The sequence below is a fragment of the Pyrus communis genome, chromosome 11 (assembly GCF_963583255.1).
Source record: "Pyrus communis chromosome 11, drPyrComm1.1, whole genome shotgun sequence".
NCBI lineage: Eukaryota > Viridiplantae > Streptophyta > Magnoliopsida > Rosales > Rosaceae > Pyrus > Pyrus communis.
The window spans coordinates 24,930,492-24,949,402 of NC_084813.1; the positions used below are offsets into that span (position 1 = coordinate 24,930,492).

Here is an 18,911-nt window from a genome sequence, read left to right on the forward strand (position 1 = left end):
CAGGGCATATATGTTTGGGGCGTGCTCCATCTAATTCCTTCAAGTTGGACAAAGTTATAAAATCTCATTCTGTACATCAACTTACGTTGAATATAGTGAGTTATCTAATTCAGTTTAATCGATAGACCCAATTATTCTTTTAAGGAAATTGTTTAGAGTGCTAAATCATCATGTACTCCTCTTTCCTTTATTTTTCATTTTAAATGAGCAGCTGCCCCTTTTGTCATGAAATATGAATTTGATACTGAATTCTGCATGCTATTTAGGGCCTGTTTGGTTGGGACGCACCCTTATTGTTAGCCCTAATAGCTTTGCCAAAAATACTTTTAAGTTTCTTTTACTAAAAGCTGACAAAAACATGTGTAGTTGTTAGAAAACGCTTTAAACTCTTTCAGAAGCAATTACAAACAGGCTCGATTTGGTTTAATTTTTTGTTAGTATTTATTTTGGCTCGTCATAGGCATTTTATGAAGGAATGGTATGGAATATACCTATATGGAGCTGCGCCAGAGGCTGATGGGAGGTAAGTTGTAAAAACCACATCTGTCAGTTACCTTTTTATATGTCAATATGTGTTTTTAGGAGTCTGGACAACTGACCTTCCAGCAGTATGCGTGTTTGCAAAGAGACAAAGCAAAGAGTACGTTCCTGACCGTTTCCTTTTACCTTACTGATATTTCTAGGCGAATGTTCGAATCCTTGTGTTCTGTTACGAAATCTGTCAATGTTCTTCACCTAGGTGTTTTTAAGTAGATGGGGGAAGCATTTTTAATTTGCAAATTTTGGTTTTGTATGCTTGGATGTCATCAATCCATCAATCTTGGGGAGTATAATATTTGGTAGCTATATAAACTTTCACGTACAAAAGGTTTTATTGTATTTGAATTTGATACAAAGACTTCTGCAGATAGTGCATTGTCCTAGAAACATGCTGAAAAACTGTTCAAGGGGCTCTTGAAGCTTAGTGATGTGGTTATGAATTTGTGTCTAAGTTAATTATGTGCAAGCAACCTGGATCATATCTAGCTGCTGCGAGTATTCCAAGAGGATCAATGATATCTAAGCGCAGCCTAAGGAAAGACATTCTAATCAAGGCCTTAATCAACGCTTGTATGTGCAATACCGAAAACTCGAGGTGGGGAAGATAACCTTCGAACTGAGGCTAACAACGCGTTTATAGATAGATGAAAGCTCTTAAGTTATCGACAGCAGTATGAACAGATATTGCAAGGTTAGGTCTGCTACTACTTCTTGCAGCCTGGACTTAGTTTTAACTCTTTCAAATCACATTATCTTGTTTTGGTGTTGTAGTTCATTAGAGGTATCGGCTTGAGGAAACTTTTTTGGTCCCATGCATTTTTCTTTTACGGAGTGATATTCTAATCTAAACCATACAGAGTTCGGACTTGGGTGCATAAGGAGGCACACTATCTTAGCCAACTCGGTCTTATTTACTATTACAATCAATTATAGCTGAAATTTTGTTTCATGTAAAACTAAACGTATGGGATGAATGATACCTTAACTTTATTTGATGCAGGATTTGATGGACAGACTGCTTCAAGTGGTGATGATAACACATGCATCTCCCCATAATATGCTGTTTATGTATGCTGGTAAATTGGATCATAGAAAAAAAAGTACGATAGTAAGTTAGTGTAAAATGATTCTGACATACAGTTTCCTCTTTATTATTAAGTAAAGGATCTGTAAAAACTCGAAATTTGGAGTTACCAAGAAAATTGTGTGCTTTACTTGGGTGTAAATACACGTCATACCATACGAATTATTGTCTTTCACCTCTCTTCACGTCACATGATGAGAAACAGTAAAATGCGAGTAAATACACCCAGTAACAGGCAGAAATGAGATAGATTGTGTAAAAGTTTGGCATCATCATTAAATTATCTATTTTAAATTTGAGCTGAATGAGATGCCGTAAGCAGAATGATTCGAATCTATTTCAGAAATATCGACTTCTAGCATCAGCTCATCTTAATTTGTCTTATGCTTTGAGTTTTGTGAACTTTAATACTCCCCCACGCCAAAGTTGCAGTCGATTATATGAGTAATTTAATTAAGAAAAATATGCAGGAAAGCTAAAGAAGAATTTATTAATGTTATAAAATTAAGAAGAAGTCTTAAATCATTGTTGGTTAAACAAGTGCAGTACTGTATGATAATGACCTAATTTTGCATTGTTTTTGTACAGTTGTGTTGCATGGCAGCTCCTAGGCCAATCTTGATGAATACATCTCAGCCGTTGAATCATAAAATCTTCAAGGATTGCAAGGTGACTTTTTGACAAGATCAACCTCACCAATGGTTTTAGACGGGGAGAGGAGCTTCCCTCTGTGCGACTATAGTTCATATTAATCAAGCATCGACTTATCTTTTCAACTTCTTACGTGGCAACACTAGATTGACTTGAAATACTGTTAATTACAATTGTATTTTCATTACAGGTAAGTTTTTCTTGTTCCAAGAGCAATTGTTATTATACCAACATTAACATGGTTGATAAGAAAATCTTTCTAAAAGTAATTTTCAAACTTGTTATTTGTTTTCTATTATCTTTTAGATTGAATAAATCAAAGAAAATCAAGCGAGACAAAGAGAAAGAGTGCAAAAGGAGTAAGTGGAAGAGTGAAAATTACTGCACTTTTTTCTCTAAAGTTTGGTTCTTTTAAATATTTCTTATTCACATAAACTGTCACATCCCAGCCCGGGGCGCACCACTTCCCGGACCCGCTCCACCACCGTAGCACGATATTGTCCGCTTTGGGCCCCGACCATGCCCTCACGGTTTTGTTTTTGGGAACTCATACGAGAACTTCCCGATGGGTCACCCATCTTGGGAATGCTCTCGCATGCTACTCGCTTAACTTCGGAGTTCCTACGGAACCCGAAGTCAGTAAGCTCCCAAAAGGCCTCGTGCTAGGTAGGGATGGGAATATACATTTAAGGATCACTCCCCTAGACGATGTGGGATGTCACAATCCACCCCCCTTAGGGGCCCGACGTCTTCGTCGGCACACACGCGACCAGGGTTAGGCTCTGATACCAAATTGTCACATCCCGCCCTGGGGCGCACCACTTCCCGGGCCTGCTCCACCACCATAGCACGATATTGTCCACTTTGGGCCCCGACCACGTGAGGCTAGGTAGGGATGGGAATATACATTTAAGGATCACTCCCCTAGACGATGTGGGATGTCACAATCCACCCCCCTTAGGGGCCCGACGTCTTCGTCGGCACACACGCGACCAGGGTTAGGCTCTGATACCAAATTGTCACATCCCCGCCCAGGGCGCACCACTTCCCGGGCCCGTTCCACCACCGTAGCACGATATTGTCCGCTTTGGGCCCCGACCACGCCCTCACGGTTTTGTTTTTGGGAACTCATACGAGAACTTCCCGATGGATTACCCATCCTGGGAATGCCCTCGCATGCTACTCGCTTAACTTCGGAGTTCCTACGGAACCCGAAGCCAGTAAGCTCCCAAAAGGCCTCGTGCTAGGTAGGGATGGGAATATACATTTAAGCATCACTCCCCTAGGCGATGTGGGATGTCACATAAACAGTTATCTGGAGATCACACTAATTAAGCATTAAATAAATAATTAGAGAAAAATATGACTTTGTCACAGCCAAAATCATTGTTCCAAAAGGGCTGACAGAACATTTCCACCCGTCATTAGGCTGCCGGCGCCATATATTTTTCAAATAACTAAACCTTAGCTAGCCAATGTCTTTATCTCCTTACTCTCTAGCATCAAGGTAAACAATAAGAATCCAAGCTCTCATTCTATAGAGTCGGCAACCCACATCAACTTTGAGAGTTTCTTCTCCCATCTATCCCGTATATTGCAAACCCTACTTACACCAACGTTAGATCTTCGAAAAAAAATGAACAAAATCTTCGTCTTGGTAATCTTCTTTTCGTTCTCCCTCGTCCTCCACAAAACGCATTCTGTGGACGTTGAGGTCAAGAACTCACTCATCATCTTCCTCACCAAGCTTTCTAATGGTGTCCAACCCGGCCTCTCATGGGGTTGGATCCCTTCCTCTGATCCCTGCAAGGCGCACTGGCAGAATGTTGCCTGTGATTCTCTCAACACCACTGTCACAGAACTCTTTCTCAATGGCCAAAACCTCACTGGCACGCTTGATGCTGCTTCGCTTTGCAACACAAAACCTCTCGCTGCCTCTCTTACCACCCTTGCCCTTGACGACAACAACATTGCTGGACAAATTTCAGGTGAGATTGGACACTGCAATCAGCTCACTCAATTCACTGTCAGCAACAACCGCCTTTCGGGTACCCTCCCTGAGTCCCTTGCTGCACTGGAAAACCTCAAAACGCTCGATTTTTCCAACAATCAGCTTACAGGGCTGATTCCGAGTTTTGACTTCTCCAAATTCGACAAGTTCAATGTCTCCAACAACAAGTTCCAAGGACCAATCCCTAACACGAATGGCTTTGTCCAATCAAACAGCTTCTTGGGAAACTCCGAATTGTGTGGAGATCCGTTGGCAAACAAGTGTCCGTCGTCATCTGTGACAGCGGATGAGAAGTCGAATAATTCGAAGGGCGTCTCAAAAAATCAAGTGATTATATACATAGGATATGCTATTTTGGCATCGGTTTTTGTTGCGCTAGTAATTTTCAAAATATGTACAAAGAACAAAAAGGAAGATAAAAAGGTTGATGCCGTGAACAAAGTTTCGGCAGTCGATGAAAGCATGAGCAAAATTAGTGCAGCATCAAGTGAGTTCAACGGAGGATTGAGCAAGTCGAATTATTCTGTTACATTTTCAGCTGATGATGAGAGCCAGAGCACTAATATGGTTTCGTCTTCACTTGTCATCCTCAAGAGCCCCGTGGTGAACGGACTGAAGTTTGAAGACTTGCTCAAGGCCCCCGCCGAGTTGCTTGGGAGAGGCAAGTATGGCAGCCTCTACAAGGTCATCTTTGAAGACGGAATGGTACTAGTAGTGAAAAGGATAAAAGATTGGGCGATTTCAGGTAGCGATTTTAAGCAGAGGATGGAGAGGTTGTACCAGGCCAAGCACCAGAGTGTGCTGCCGGCTCTTGCCTTTTACTTTTCGAAACAAGAGAAGCTTCTGGTGTATGAGTATCAACAGAATGGAAGCCTCTTCAGACTCAACCATGGTAAATCCTTTTGCATATTTTCATAAACTGTAGTTTTTTTATGACATTATTTGGGAAACACTATTTTTTATTTGCACATTACCTTTAAATTGAATAAATTAAAAGAGAGCGAAAAAAATAATGCAAAAATCAGATTCTATATTCTTTCGTTTTACTAAATTCATGATTAGCATACTAGGGTCACCAAAAATTTTCCAAATGTTTAGTTAGCAAGTACAAGAACAATAAAGTTTTATCCCATTAAGTGAGGTCAGATGTATAAATCATAGAACGTCAGTGTACTCGGTTTTGTGTCAAGTCTTCCTTTAACTTCAAATATTATATGTCGTTTCTTAAAATCTCTTTCAGAATCTTCCTAGGTCTTACGCTGCTAGTCCCAAACCCGAATAAAAGAGGAGGAACATGTTATGAGGTAGTCCACAACTGGCACTTGTTTTCACATCAAACCTCTATGATGATGCTTTAGTTAGCAATGATGTGGTTTTGAGCTGGGTTTTCTGATTTCTTTATGTAGCATGATTCTAACATATAGTAACAACTGTATGGTTCAGGAAGCCGTAGGGGCCAAGCATTTGACTGGAACAGCAGGCTCTCCGTTGCTGCTCGCATAGCAGAAGCATTAGCTTTCATGCATGAGGAGCTTCGCACGGAGGGGATTGCGCACGGCAACTTAAAATCCTCCAACATCTTACTCAACGAGAAAATGGAGCCCTGCATAAGCGAATACGGCCTCATGGAAATCAACGATCAAGATAACCAACCGCCGCTCAAGGCTTCTAAGGCCGGCAGTACCTCAAGCGCCTTCAAGGGGGACGTTTATGGGTTTGGTGTGATCCTTCTTGAGCTGCTCACAGGCAAACTTGTGCAGCAAAACGGCGTGGATCTGACGGTTTGGGTTCACTCGGTGGTTCGAGAGGAATGGACAGCTGAAGTGTTTGACAAAACCCTAATGTCGGAATGCGCGAGCGAGGAGAGGATGGTGAACTTGCTGCAGGTGGCTATAAAGTGTGTGAACCGTTCTGCGGAGGCTAGGCCGAGCATGAACCAAGTTGCCCTAATGATCAACACCATTGTAGAGGAAGAAGAAAGATCCACTGTCTTTGATCCACAATCATCTATGAGCCTAATTTAATTAGGAAAATAGTTTTTCCAATTAAATTAGTACTTTAAGCCCATATTTATCTATATTTCCATGTAGTAATTAAGTCAATATCTAGCATACACCATTTTCGAACACATGTTTGTATTTTGAACCAATAAGACTATAAGGAGGCGTTTGTTTGCCCTCACTAAGTTGGACTGGACTGGACTAGTTATTAGTCCAATACTGTGTTTGTTCCATGCTGGGACTAACATTAATGAGACTAAAGGGGACTAGCATGAACAAAACCCTTCATTAAGAGGTCTTAGCGAGACCCCCCAATAACCATGGGACTAGCTAAGACTATCCTCTCTTTCTCGTCCTCGTCATGCTCAACGACCACTCTCGACAGACTCCTCGTCGTCTCCGATCACCTAGATCAATCATTAACTTTTCGACTCTCTTTCAGATCAATTTCACAACCAACTTTCATATAAAATATACCAAATTGAAGCTGGGAGTGACAAGATTACGATTTTACCTGAATCGAGCCAAAATGTGGTCGAATGTGGCCGGAAAATGGCCTGGAAGTCTCGGCCTGTTTGGGCTTCTTCAAATCCATGACAGATTCGAACATTCAAAGCTAAGATCTCGCTCCAGGGATGTGATGAATTTTTTGGCGGTGCTAACTTCATCCAATTTTACGAGGGTTGGCCGGAAAACACATCGGGAAACCTGCAACTCGTCGGGAAAATTGGAGTCGTGAGGTTCCGTTCGAACAACGCATAGCTAGAGAGGGAGGGAGGACAGAGAAATAGAGACTGTAATCAATAAGGAGTTTAACCAGGAATGAGAAAGAGACATGAATTGAGAGGTCTAAGAGGAAAAAAAGAGGGAGAGGGTGGGACAATGAGAGAGGAGGAAAAGAGTGGGACGGAAATGGTAGGAAAAAATGGAGAAAAAGATAAGATCATAATAAAATATTAATAATTTATATATTAAATAATATAATATTAGAATTTGTTATTATCCAGCTTTTTAGTCCAATACTGCACCAAACGCTTCACTAAGTTAGTCCAGTTTAGTCTAGTCTAAGCCAGTCCAGCTTAGTCCTTGAAGCTAATCCAGTCCGAATTAGTCTGGCGCGACAAACGCCCCCTAATAGCCTTAGAACACCTTGTTAAGTGTTAGATCTTTTTGGGATGCTATATCTTGAAATCTTTGGAAAAAAAAAACATATGGATCATAATGACTTAAGATTTAAAGAAAACTTTTGTATGATTGAAGAACGCAGGCAGGAGCTAAACAAAGTTGACTAAAGTGGTGTCCTTCTTCATCTGAACTCAAGTTTGAATTTTCATTTCCGTAATTTATATTTGATTACAAAGCTAAGTAGTTTGAGGCACAAGAGTAGTGTGCTCTAGCTTTTGCTTGTTATTGGTAGAGAAAGCAAACCTTCTTCCAATTGTTAGAAACTGCTTTAGTAACTGGTTTGTTTGAGAGGCATATATTATAAGGAACTTTAACGAAAAGTTTACGATACTATTCATTTTAACGAAAAATCACATTTTTACACTAAAAAATCAGCCTTGATTTTGACGAAAACCCACTTTAACAAAAAGCTTACATAGTTGAAAAACTTGTTAACGAATAGTGTTTTGACGAAATTGCCCTGCCCTTCCCTACAGTTTTTTGGTTTTGCACAATGAATTTATGATGTCAGCCTTGGTTTACACCTGTTGGTCATCGCGCAAAGAGAATCACTTCTATTCCTTGGCTTGTCAAGCATCTTTTGGGCCTCCTCACTCACTCACTCCCATTACGAGAATTAAATCACACCCCCACCTCGGCTTGAGACCAAAACTCCTAACAACTCACTATTCCTCAGAATAGAGGTTCCTCCTCTATCCCTTCAACCTTAACTGGCTAAGGTAGTTCTAAAAATGCATAATATGAAATCATGGAATTTTATGAGAAGAGAGGATTATTGCCGGATCCTCCAATTACATTCATTTATCGTACATCGTACGGTTAGTTCTCGTCAGGTATTGTTTATATTCAATTTTAAATAAAAAAATTTACAATTATTTCTAACCTCACAATATACGATAAACGAATGTGATTTAAGGATCCGGCGAAAATTCTCATTCTTTTATGAGAACCACCAATTGCCATTTGAAGTAGTGATGTGCTAGTGACAGACAGAATCATGAATTGCAGCACAAATTTGGTAATCCTGTACGAACCAAAAACGATGCTAGTCAAGCAAAAAATGATGAAGTTTAATAATGCCAAAATGGAGTATCCTTTGTGTATTCTGAAAGGACCCGTCACCCAACAACCACTGATTGTCTACTCAACATCGGATGCAACGGCTTGAGTTCACACATAATGCGTCCATGGCGGTGATTTTCACACTCGTTATCTCATTCTGTATTCTTTTTCTTGTTTTTTTTTTTATTAGTTTTCTTTTTATTTATTTAACTTCAAAGCTGAAAAAAAAAATGCAAAAAGAAAGAAAAGAGTGAGAAAATCATCTCCCATGCCAAAAGATCCAAGCTTAATGCGTATAATTAATGTGTAGATATTCATTCTTGAAGGCTATGATACTCGTTGCTTATGTTGACATCAAATTAGTACATTTGTAATTGACATATTATAGACACGTTAATTAATATTATATCGATCATTCATTATTTTTCTTTTTTTTATTCTAGCAATATTCACTTTAAACTAATCTAAAATGTATATAGAAGAAAATTTAAACTTAGAGTACATTGTGAGAAGGACATTTGTTCAACCACTGTGATTATGTACATGTTTGGATTGATGTTCTATTCTTTAATATATAATGGACTATTAACTATAGGTCCGAAATGCAAAGATTAATGTTCTATTATGAATATAACAACTGGCAACAGAAAGTTGTTAACTCTATGTAAGCAACAATTTTAAATCATTACTCTTCAAACTGTTTACCACCTGCCTTGGCAGTCAGTAGAAACAACATTTAATAAAAGCTACGAAGAAGTTGGGGTTCATCGTAAAATCAATTGGTAATATATGAAGTAGCTTAATTACTTATAAGTATATACTGATGCAAGTCCTTCTTTTCCTCGATGTGGGGTTGATGCTCTCAACACACACCCTCATGTGTGGTGAATCCACATGAGGCGAATTTTGAAGCCTAACATGTGAACAACACAAATTGGGTGACATGGAGCATATGTGGACGTTAGGGGGAACAACCTGGTTAGATACCGCGAAGAAGTTGGGTTTTATCGTATAACAATTGGTAATATGGAGAGTAACCCAACTACTTATAAGCATATGCAAGGTTCTTGCTTTTCCCGATGTGGGATTGATGCTCTCAACACAGTGAAGAAAGTTGAGATTCCACTATAAAATCAATTGACTTTATGGTGAAGCCCAACTTTTTTTATGATATCAGAGCAGGTTATCCCATGTATGAAACCTAATGGCCACACTTGTTCCACGTCACTCGATTTGTATTGTCCACATGCTAAGCTTGAAAATTCACCACTTGTGATGGGGCGTGTTGAAAGAATCAATCCCACGTCGGAGAAAGAAAGGACCTTACATGTACTTGTGAGTAATTGGACTACTTCTCATATTGTCAATTCTTATATTGCCAATTAGTATTACGGTGAATCCAACTTTGTTCAACCTAAACATCACCAGATAGTTTGCGTGGCAAATTAAACATCATCAAATGGCAATCATATATGTTTAATTAACAGATGGAGAGATTGATTAGGGAAAGAAAAAGAAACATCTGGCCAGACTAGCCTTGCTGTGACTTGTGAAGATGGATTATGTACCTAACTGCAAGCAAAGACTTCCTAATTATTTTGTCATCTTTCTTATCATTTTCCAAGTAAATTGTGATTGCAATCCAAAACCCTCACCTAATTGCCTTTAAACTCAAGATAAAGTATTCTCAATTTCATACTTTAAAGGCACACTCAATTAACCATCAAACACGTAATATCTTTAACCTAAAATGTTAAAAAATTGCAACAGATTAGCTGAATTAATTCATATAGAACCGAAATTTGAGTAGTTACACAACTAATAATATATAAAAGTAAATTATTTGTTGGTCTATGTTAACATTCCACTTGTTTTATGAATTGCGTAAATGAGTAATCGATTATGTGAAAATTTTATGCTAAATAATTTGCATCACAGTGATGAAAATTTGCACTCATAACTTACACTTCACTTTTTTTTTTTTTTTAATTTATTTTTATCAACATGGAGAGAAGAATCACACTTCCAAACTCTTCTTTCCAATACTCGCACATTTCGGATGTTGAGACTCGACTCCTGAACCTCAAGGGAGAAGGTGATATACCCAACCAACGGGTGTATAAGGGCCGATTAGACTAATAGTTGAAAAAAAAATATCATTAAACTAGGAGTTGGTTGATAATTACATTTTATTTAGAAACTCGTTATAAATATGAGTCTTTAAACAAAATAATTTGAATGTAACTATGAGACTATAGAGAATTAGATTTTATTTCTAAAGCGGTATTTAAAAAAAAAAATGAAAAACTACGAGCGTAGTTGCATTGGTTAGAGAGAATATACGTACTTGAGTTTGAATCTTTATTTCTACAATTTACAGTAATTTAAAGCAGAATATTATTTGTATAAAATAAAATAAAAAAATTACGAGTCATCATATAATAACAATTATATGTTCATAACATATCAATAACAAAACACACCTTTAAAAAAAACGAACGAAATTATCTTGACTAACTGGCCTACTTGCATCGAATTGTTAATTCATCACCAGAATCGGCTCATAACCCAGTTCACATTTTCAAACAAATTAGGTTCAAAATGGAGTAGGGTGTCACATCTCCAATACTACCAAAATATTTCTTTTACCAAAATATTTGATTTTACAAAACTGCCATTTGGATGTGTCCTATTAAAAATAAAAAATTAAAAAAAAAACTTTAACAAAAAAACTTTCGATACTGTTTATTTTAACAAAAAATCATATTTTTATACTAAAAAGTCAATTCTGGTACTATTTATTTTATGTTTTATTTTATTCTTATTGTTAAACTCAAAATTTTCAAACCATTTTCATTAGTTTTCTTAAAAAAAAAAATTTAAAAAAAAAAAGGTCATCCACCTGGATGGCTGGTTCGTTGTCCTACAACCTAATCCACCGGAACACAGACGATCCTTTTCTAATCAAGCCCGGGCCCACCTCGAGGCCCTGTTTCCGGGGTTAAGCACGTTGTCGCTTACAGTTGACCATAGGACCCCCAGGCGCTCCCTTAAGCGCGTGGGAGCCAGATGTTAGTTTTCTTTTTGGCACTTTTGGAGCTCTCGCCACTGTCACCCTTCTGCCCCTCTCTGTCTCTCTCTCTCTCTCTCTCTCTCTGTGCTTCCATCAATCAAGAACTCCAGAGAGAGAAAGAGAAACCAACATCACTTTCCTCTTCTTTTGTCGGTACAATTTGCGGGCGGAATTCTTCCCTTCTGCAACTTGGAAGGCGGCAAAGAGCATCGTTTTGTTGCAGAGCTTTTGAAAATGACATGAAAAATGGTGGATTCCTCAGAAGAATCAAGTTAGGTATGCTCCGTTTTTTTTATTCTGTAACATTATTGTCAGATTCTGTCAAGTTATCAGTCGATTTGGTGTGAAATTTGAAAGCATACAAACCCACAATAGAAGTTAGATAAAAATACTGGTAAGTATCTGCAAAAAAAATAAGTTGGGGGGTACGGAAACCTGGTGGTGAAGGAAGAAAAAGTGATTGAATTTAGCTTTAATTCCATGAAATATGAATTGGGCTTGTGTTTGATTGGTCTCTGAGTAGAGAGAAGAGCATGGTATTTGGTTGTAAGATATGTATGAACATGCAAAGGGCTCGTAACTCGGTTGGTTAGCAGCATTCGTCCTTGCACCGGAGCTCCGGAGTTTGATTTCACCCTCCCCCAATATTGCTTGTAGCAGAAAGCGATATGATATCTCGAATGGCAGAGGGGAAAGATCTTAGATGGTTTTCAGGGCACACCCATTTGAAGATGTCTCGGGTTGAGCATCAAATCCAGATTAAAGATGGTTATTTGAGCTACCCCCCTCCTTTTTCTCTTCACTCTTCACCCCCATATGCTGGAACTTTTCGTAGTGAATCGAACTCGAATCCATCGCCACCATCATCATCCGGCACAAAAATAAGTCCTGCTGTTCTTTTTATAATAGTGATTCTGGCTGTGCTGTTTTTCATCTCCGGTTTGCTTCACCTGCTCGTTCGATTTCTTACCAAGCACCCGTCTTCCTCAGCGGATTCTCAGTCTAATAGGTACCCAGAAATGTCTACTGCTGATGCTCTTCAGAGACAGCTGCAGCAACTCTTCCACCTTCATGATTCTGGTCTAGATCAAGCTTTTATCGACGCTCTTCCTGTTTTCCAGTATCGGGACATTGTGGGTTTGAAAGAGCCGTTTGATTGTTCCGTTTGCCTTTGTGAGTTTACTGAGAAGGACAAGCTCCGATTGCTCCCTACGTGTAGCCATGCTTTCCATATCAACTGTATAGATACTTGGCTGCTGTCAAATTCAACTTGTCCTCTTTGTAGGAGTACCCTCTTTAATCCCGAGTATTCAGTTGAAAACCCAATGTTTGATTTTGATGACTATAGAGAAGAAGAAGGGTATCCTGGTAATGGAGAAAACAGGTTCGCTTCAAGGCAAAAAACCGTGGACATTGAGGAAATTGTTGTCGATAATGGGATTTTGCCGGTGAGACTGGGAAAATTTAGAAAGGTAGATGCTGAGGTAGGGGAGACAGGAGGAGGAGAGAGTAGTAGCAGTAGATTGGATGCAAGAAGATGTTTTTCAATGGGTTCGTATCAGTATGTGCTTAACGATTCCGACCTTCTGGTTCCCTTATCAAATGATCAACAAGGCCACAATGTAAAGCCAACAAGAGGGATAGAAAACAATGGTAATCTTTCAATTGATAGTGACATGGAGGGAAAGAAGATCAGCAGTGTGACTAAGGGTGAAAGCTATTCTGTTTCCAAGATCTGGCTCTGGTCGAAGAAGGGCAAGTTTTCAAGCTCGATAGATACACAGATGGGTATGCCGTCCTCTCTTAATACAGACTTGCCATGGATGAAAAGAACGCAACCAGAATGAGAGGTATATTCTTTATTGTTTACGTGGTTGCTTATTAATTCAAAGCGTGTTATACCTAGTTTTGCCCTTCCAAATTTTTTTGTAATGCTAATTCTGTACTTGTGATGATTGATTGTGTACCGTGTCATGTACTTTCTTAAAACCGGATATAATGTCTTGTGAAGAAGGGGTTTTCTAATGTTAGGGAATGACAATACTGGCAGCTGAGATATGGGCTATGCCATTCTTGTTGTGGGAAACTTGTGTTAATCTTGGCAGATGGATTGCCCTTTCGCACAGTTTGTTTAACGTAATTTCAAAGTAGCGGAAGTTATCTAGGCCGGAAAATCCAAATGTTGTTGTAGTTCGTTGGTTATGGGATCCATGGAATTAGGTCTAAAATATATGCAGTTAGAACTTCATGGTGCTCTCTATCTTCTCCATAAGGTTTTCACCAAGATCCTTATTTGGCAAAGATAATTCGAGACAAGCAATCCAATCAATCCTATTGAAGGTTTTGACCTTTGCCTTTAAAGGTCTCAATTGACAATTTTCTTCTTGTACATTTCCATTTGTATGTTCATGAGCCAATCTATGGCAAGGGGTCAAGTCAAGTGCATTTTCTCTTTTATTGCCTTTTGATTGGTCGGGTAGCGATTTTCGCACTTAGTTTTTTTTCATGCAAGTTCTTCATTTTTCTAATTTTCGGATTGAATGAGGGAAAGTTAGGAAAAGTAAGGGACATAGAAGTTGAAGAGTGCATAAAGAGAAAACGAGTGCGTGAAAATCGCTATCTATTTTTTAACACAATCTATAGGAACTAAGTAGTGACCTATTTTGGGGTGGGCAGTTGGACAGGGTGGGGATCCATGAAAGCTGTGTGACATAATCTTTTGCTTCTTGTGAAACGGGACCCTTTTATTCAAAAATTGGCTGTAGTGGGGTCACTTTTTGGCCCTTCCCATGTGGCCAAGTTGAAATCAAAATTCCCCTCATAATTTCAAATATTTGTGCTCAATAATCAAGCAAAAAAGTTGAGGTTTCCACATTGTATTTGTATTAACTCAAATAAGATAATATCAAGGTAATAAATAAGGGTCGGATCCGTGACATCATTCTAATATTATTGTAGGAATCACTCCGTTCAATGAGTTGAACTATTGATTTTTTAGAATATCATTCATAGATTATTTTTACAAAAATTTGGATAAATCCAAAATCATTAAAACATTCATTTGTTGGAAAGAAAACGAATGAATACTGTTTTACAAAGAAACCCTAAGCCTTAATTTAGGGTTATATGATTTTAGATTTTGATGATTTAGGATATACATGATCTTTAAGGAAAGATCTAAAAGATAAGACGATTCGAATCGTTAAAGTACATTATAAAGTGGGTCTCACAAAAATATGTGTCAATAGTTGTGTAAAAAAAAATAGTATTACGGATCTGTCCTGTTAAACAAAATAAATACTAATTAATATTTTTAGCTTTAACCCGTGATTTTGTTTTGGGAGAAGAGTTGTCAACCGAACTGGCTCCTAACTACTAAAAATATTGCAAGAAAAAAAATCAGAACAAAAAAAATAAAGAGGTTGTACCAAGAAACAGATTTGAATGGTACTACTTTATGTGTTATTTTGGGATTCGATTAGACTATGCAGATTTTTTTTGTGGGTCAAAAGGATTGGAATGTGTGTGTGTGTGTGTGTTCACGGTGAATGATCGTGTTTTTGGTAATAGAAAAATGCATCACACGGTCACCAATGCACCAACAAATAAGTAAGTGTGAAGATGCCTTTTTAAGTATTTGCGGGGTCCACATATTCTCGTTGATGAAAAATTTCAGGATGCTCAGAATACGAGATGCCGAATCACATATTATTATATAACTGTAGGAAAATTTTATTTTTCAAATGTTTTTCCACTTATATAATGTTGTGTAATATAACACGTCATGTTTTAGACACAGTAAAATATCTCTAGTTGATAAGTACATTAGGGATGTCCACGCAACTAAAATAACAGAATAAGATAGATTAGGGATTTGTCCCTTGTACATAGGCTATGTAGATAAGGTTGTGTGTTGAAACTCGAGATACATCTGTGATTTGCCCCCCTTGTACAATTGTATGGTAGAAGTTAATTAGGGCTCATCTGACACTGTTTTAGAAAAGCTAAAAGCTTTTAGTAGATAATTAAAAAGTGCTTTTAAAATAATTAATTAAGAACTGTTTTCTAAATGATCAAATTTGCAATCTTGATAACCAGTAGCGTTCCGGTGCCCTATTGAGTACATGTCTGTAAAAATGTCAAGCTAAGGAGATTTGTTAGTATCTTGATCACCTGATCGAGAAGCATCACATAGATAACCAAAAGTTTATGGAATTGTTTGGCAGAAAATTTGAAGTTACTTTTGGATTATAAAAGCACTTCTAGCCAAAAATCAAGAAAATGATTTCGGCGCAATGGATATGCATGTTAGTTTCTCACATTTGAATTTCATCTTGAATAAAAAAAGATGAATAGAAGAAAAAGAGTAGCTTGCGTAAATCATTTTATGAACATTATGAGAAGAATTCATTCTTTCCAAACGGGTCCTAAATCGCATGATACGTAGGTATGCGAGGCCCAAGCCAGTAGATGGAGGGAATGGGATCTGGATGAAGAAGGTAAAAGCTTGTGGACTGTTGGTCTGTGGCAACTAAATAAGGGGACATGGATGCAAAAACTCCCTATGACTGGTTCCAGAAACTTGGATATCACCGAGAACATATTCTCATCATCCTATAACACTCATCACGTGACTTTGAATGAATGATCAGAAGAGATAAAGATGCAATAGTTTGGCTATCATCGACCGCCGACATATCTTCAACTAACTATATATAATACTCATCACATGACTTCGAATGAATATTTACAAAATATAATAATCGACAAAAGATATTAAAAAAAAAAAAGTGGTAATGTGGAGATAAGGATGACTTGCAAACAATGGCGGATCTAGAAAATATTATTGAGGGAGTTGATAAGAATAGCACGTGCAAAATAGCATGCAAATTTCCATTTCATAGAGTCCTGGTAGGCTTGAGATCATTTGCCGAGTATTACACACCTGTCAACATATGCCAACAACTTGTGAGCGAGCATGTTAGTCAATAGTTTTTAGGCGAGCATGCTGACAGATGCTAACATCTGCCGAGTCAACTTATTGAAATATGCCCATAGCAACGCATACAAAAGTATGAGGTTAGCAGTTACCCTGTCCAGTGTTTATAAAAGCAATTCGTTAAGCAGTTGGATGACAACTTGAGCATCTCATGCTTTCAAAGGGCAGCTCCCAATTTTTCTGTAGAGAATTTCTACGAATGGGGGGAGGAGGGGTCGGCTGACCCAACTTTCCCAAGGTGAATCCGCCCCTACTTGCAGAAAGAAGAGAGAATGCATTGATGAGGGCAGTTTTCATCGTGTCTACTACCTAACCATGATATGCAGATGAGTGCGTACTGCGTAGGGCCTTAATAATTAAGTCACATTGGATTTTTGCATGTATGAGGAACTTATAGCAACTTGCCCATAGGCCATGGCTTGTAGCTTTGTGGGTGTCTTCCTTGTCAAACACCACGCAAGCACAAAGTAAATGATCTTGAGTATAAGGATTTCCATCACTAGTACAAATCTAAAACTCTCGTTTTGTTGCTCGGATTATATTAGAATGGATAATCGAACATATTTGAGGGAAAAAAATAAAACAATTATGTTCAACTTAAAGGTAGAAGATGACTTATCAGGAACATTATCTATTATAGCTTTTACTTTCAATATACTTAAATTATACCAGTTATCGATTTCAATTCGATCCTAGAGACCAAACAAGGTCTAAAGGCAACAAACCATTAACAAGAGAATAACTTACACGCAACTGAATTGTTAAGACAGCGCGACATTTAAATTCAATCACGCGATGTCATGTAAAAAGAATATAATACACAATACATACGATATCACAACGTGTTAGTCGCATGCAAGTTCTCTCCGGTGACGGAACCAGGATCCAAAATAGAGGGCCACAAAGGATGAAATTGTACCACAAAACATGAAATAGCATGACACTGTACCAAGTATATGAGAGTTTTTATGAAATATGGAGGCTAAGGCCATATTTCCTCCGCCGTCAACTCTCCCGCAAAAGGCAAAACCCTGCGCGCGGATCCCAGAACACCCCCCATCAATTCCCTCTGTTTTCTTTCACACTCTCTCTACATCCCCCTCATCACGTGACTCTCACGTGAAGGAGGGCGAGTCGCTGCTCAAATCCATCGACGACTTCGCCGACACCGGAATCGACGCGTACCGGCACGAGAAATCCCTGTACAAATAATCATCAATCAAATTACCGTTCTGCCCCGGGCCTTCGTCGAAGTTGAGGGAGTAACTCGTGGGGTCGTATTGAAATTTCCCAGACCGCCTGGGGTTGTTTTTGTTGAACCGCCGGATGAAGGTCTTCCACTTGGGACCCGCGAGGAGTTCGGACCACTCCCGGATCTTCTTCCAGCCGCGGTACAGCCACGGATCCTCGTATTCGCCGGCGGACCGGATCCGCTCCCACGACCCGTCGGGAGAGGAGGGTTCGGGTCCCAAGCAAGGGATCCAGAAACAGCACCCGCTTCTCCTCGCGAGCATCAACTCCTCCCCGTCATCGGATTCCGCGGCGGAGTCGGTCTTCGGATTTGGAACGGCGTCGTACTCGGTTTTCGACGACATTTTAAAACCGAAAATTCGGAAATTTTGGAGAAAATTAAGGCTTGGAAATCAGAGGGAAAATTGGGCAGAGAAAGAGAAAGATTTGAGGAATTTCGATTTGGGTAAAATCCCTAAATCCATAAATCTTTCTCTTTCTGCAAACTCTAAAGCCCTCTCTCGATCGATTGCTCTCTGGATTTTCCGATCCGGGAGCGAGGATTTGGAGGGAGACAAATATAGGTCGATTTGTAACGGCGTTCTCGCTGGAGGTCAAACTTATTACCGGGAAATTCTGGTTGCCAGCAGTTAATCGGAGAATCAGCTCAGAATTCAATGGAAGTGACATGGTAAGTCAGGCATATGCGATGATGGTATGTTCGTAATTTAGTAGTTAATTAGTTCTATCTGTCACTGGCGGGAACTGACTGTTTCTGATTAATCATATTTTTAATTTCGTATTATTAATTCCAGGTTAATTATGGGGAATTTATATATTTATCATTTGTTTAATTAAACAGATTGGCTTGTTTTAACTTGAGAAAATGAATCAGCAACATTGTTAGATCTGGTCAAGACTTATTGCATCGTTGCTATTCATAGGAGACAGCTATTTTTTATTTTTTTAGTCGAACGCCACAAGTATCAAATTTTTAGTATTGATTATAATGGGAATTTCTTCAGTGCTACGTAATATTGAATAATAACGCTCATAATGACTATAAATGAAGATAA

The 18,911-nt window shown here is 38.7% G+C and overlaps 3 protein-coding genes and 1 long non-coding RNA gene across 4 annotated transcripts; 3 read left to right on the forward strand and 1 right to left on the reverse strand.

Annotated features, from left to right (window-relative positions):
- The first annotated feature begins 1,006 nt into the window (after window positions 1–1,006).
- On the forward strand, window positions 1,007–1,754 carry LOC137749529 (uncharacterized). The gene is made up of 2 exons (XR_011070218.1): window positions 1,007–1,231; window positions 1,541–1,754. It is a non-coding gene; the product is annotated as an uncharacterized lncRNA (long non-coding RNA).
- A 2,157-nt stretch (window positions 1,755–3,911) lies between these two features.
- Window positions 3,912–6,310, forward strand: LOC137749495 (probable inactive receptor kinase At2g26730). Its single transcript, XM_068489595.1, has 2 exons — window positions 3,912–5,178; window positions 5,730–6,310. Exons 1-2 carry the CDS (start codon window positions 3,912–3,914, stop codon window positions 6,308–6,310), a joined length of 1,848 nt encoding a protein of 615 aa, XP_068345696.1.
- Window positions 6,311–11,672: 5,362 nt separating this feature from the next.
- LOC137709404 (RING-H2 finger protein ATL46-like) lies at window positions 11,673–14,074 on the forward strand. Its single transcript, XM_068448498.1, has one exon. The coding sequence runs from the start codon at window positions 12,275–12,277 to the stop codon at window positions 13,451–13,453; it is 1,179 nt and encodes a 392-aa protein (XP_068304599.1). The 5' UTR covers window positions 11,673–12,274; the 3' UTR covers window positions 13,454–14,074.
- A 3,211-nt stretch (window positions 14,075–17,285) lies between these two features.
- Window positions 17,286–18,468, reverse strand: LOC137708176 (uncharacterized). The gene has a single exon (XM_068447184.1). The coding sequence runs from the start codon at window positions 18,198–18,200 to the stop codon at window positions 17,721–17,723; it is 480 nt and encodes a 159-aa protein (XP_068303285.1). The 5' UTR covers window positions 18,201–18,468; the 3' UTR covers window positions 17,286–17,720.
- Window positions 18,469–18,911: the final 443 nt, after the last annotated feature.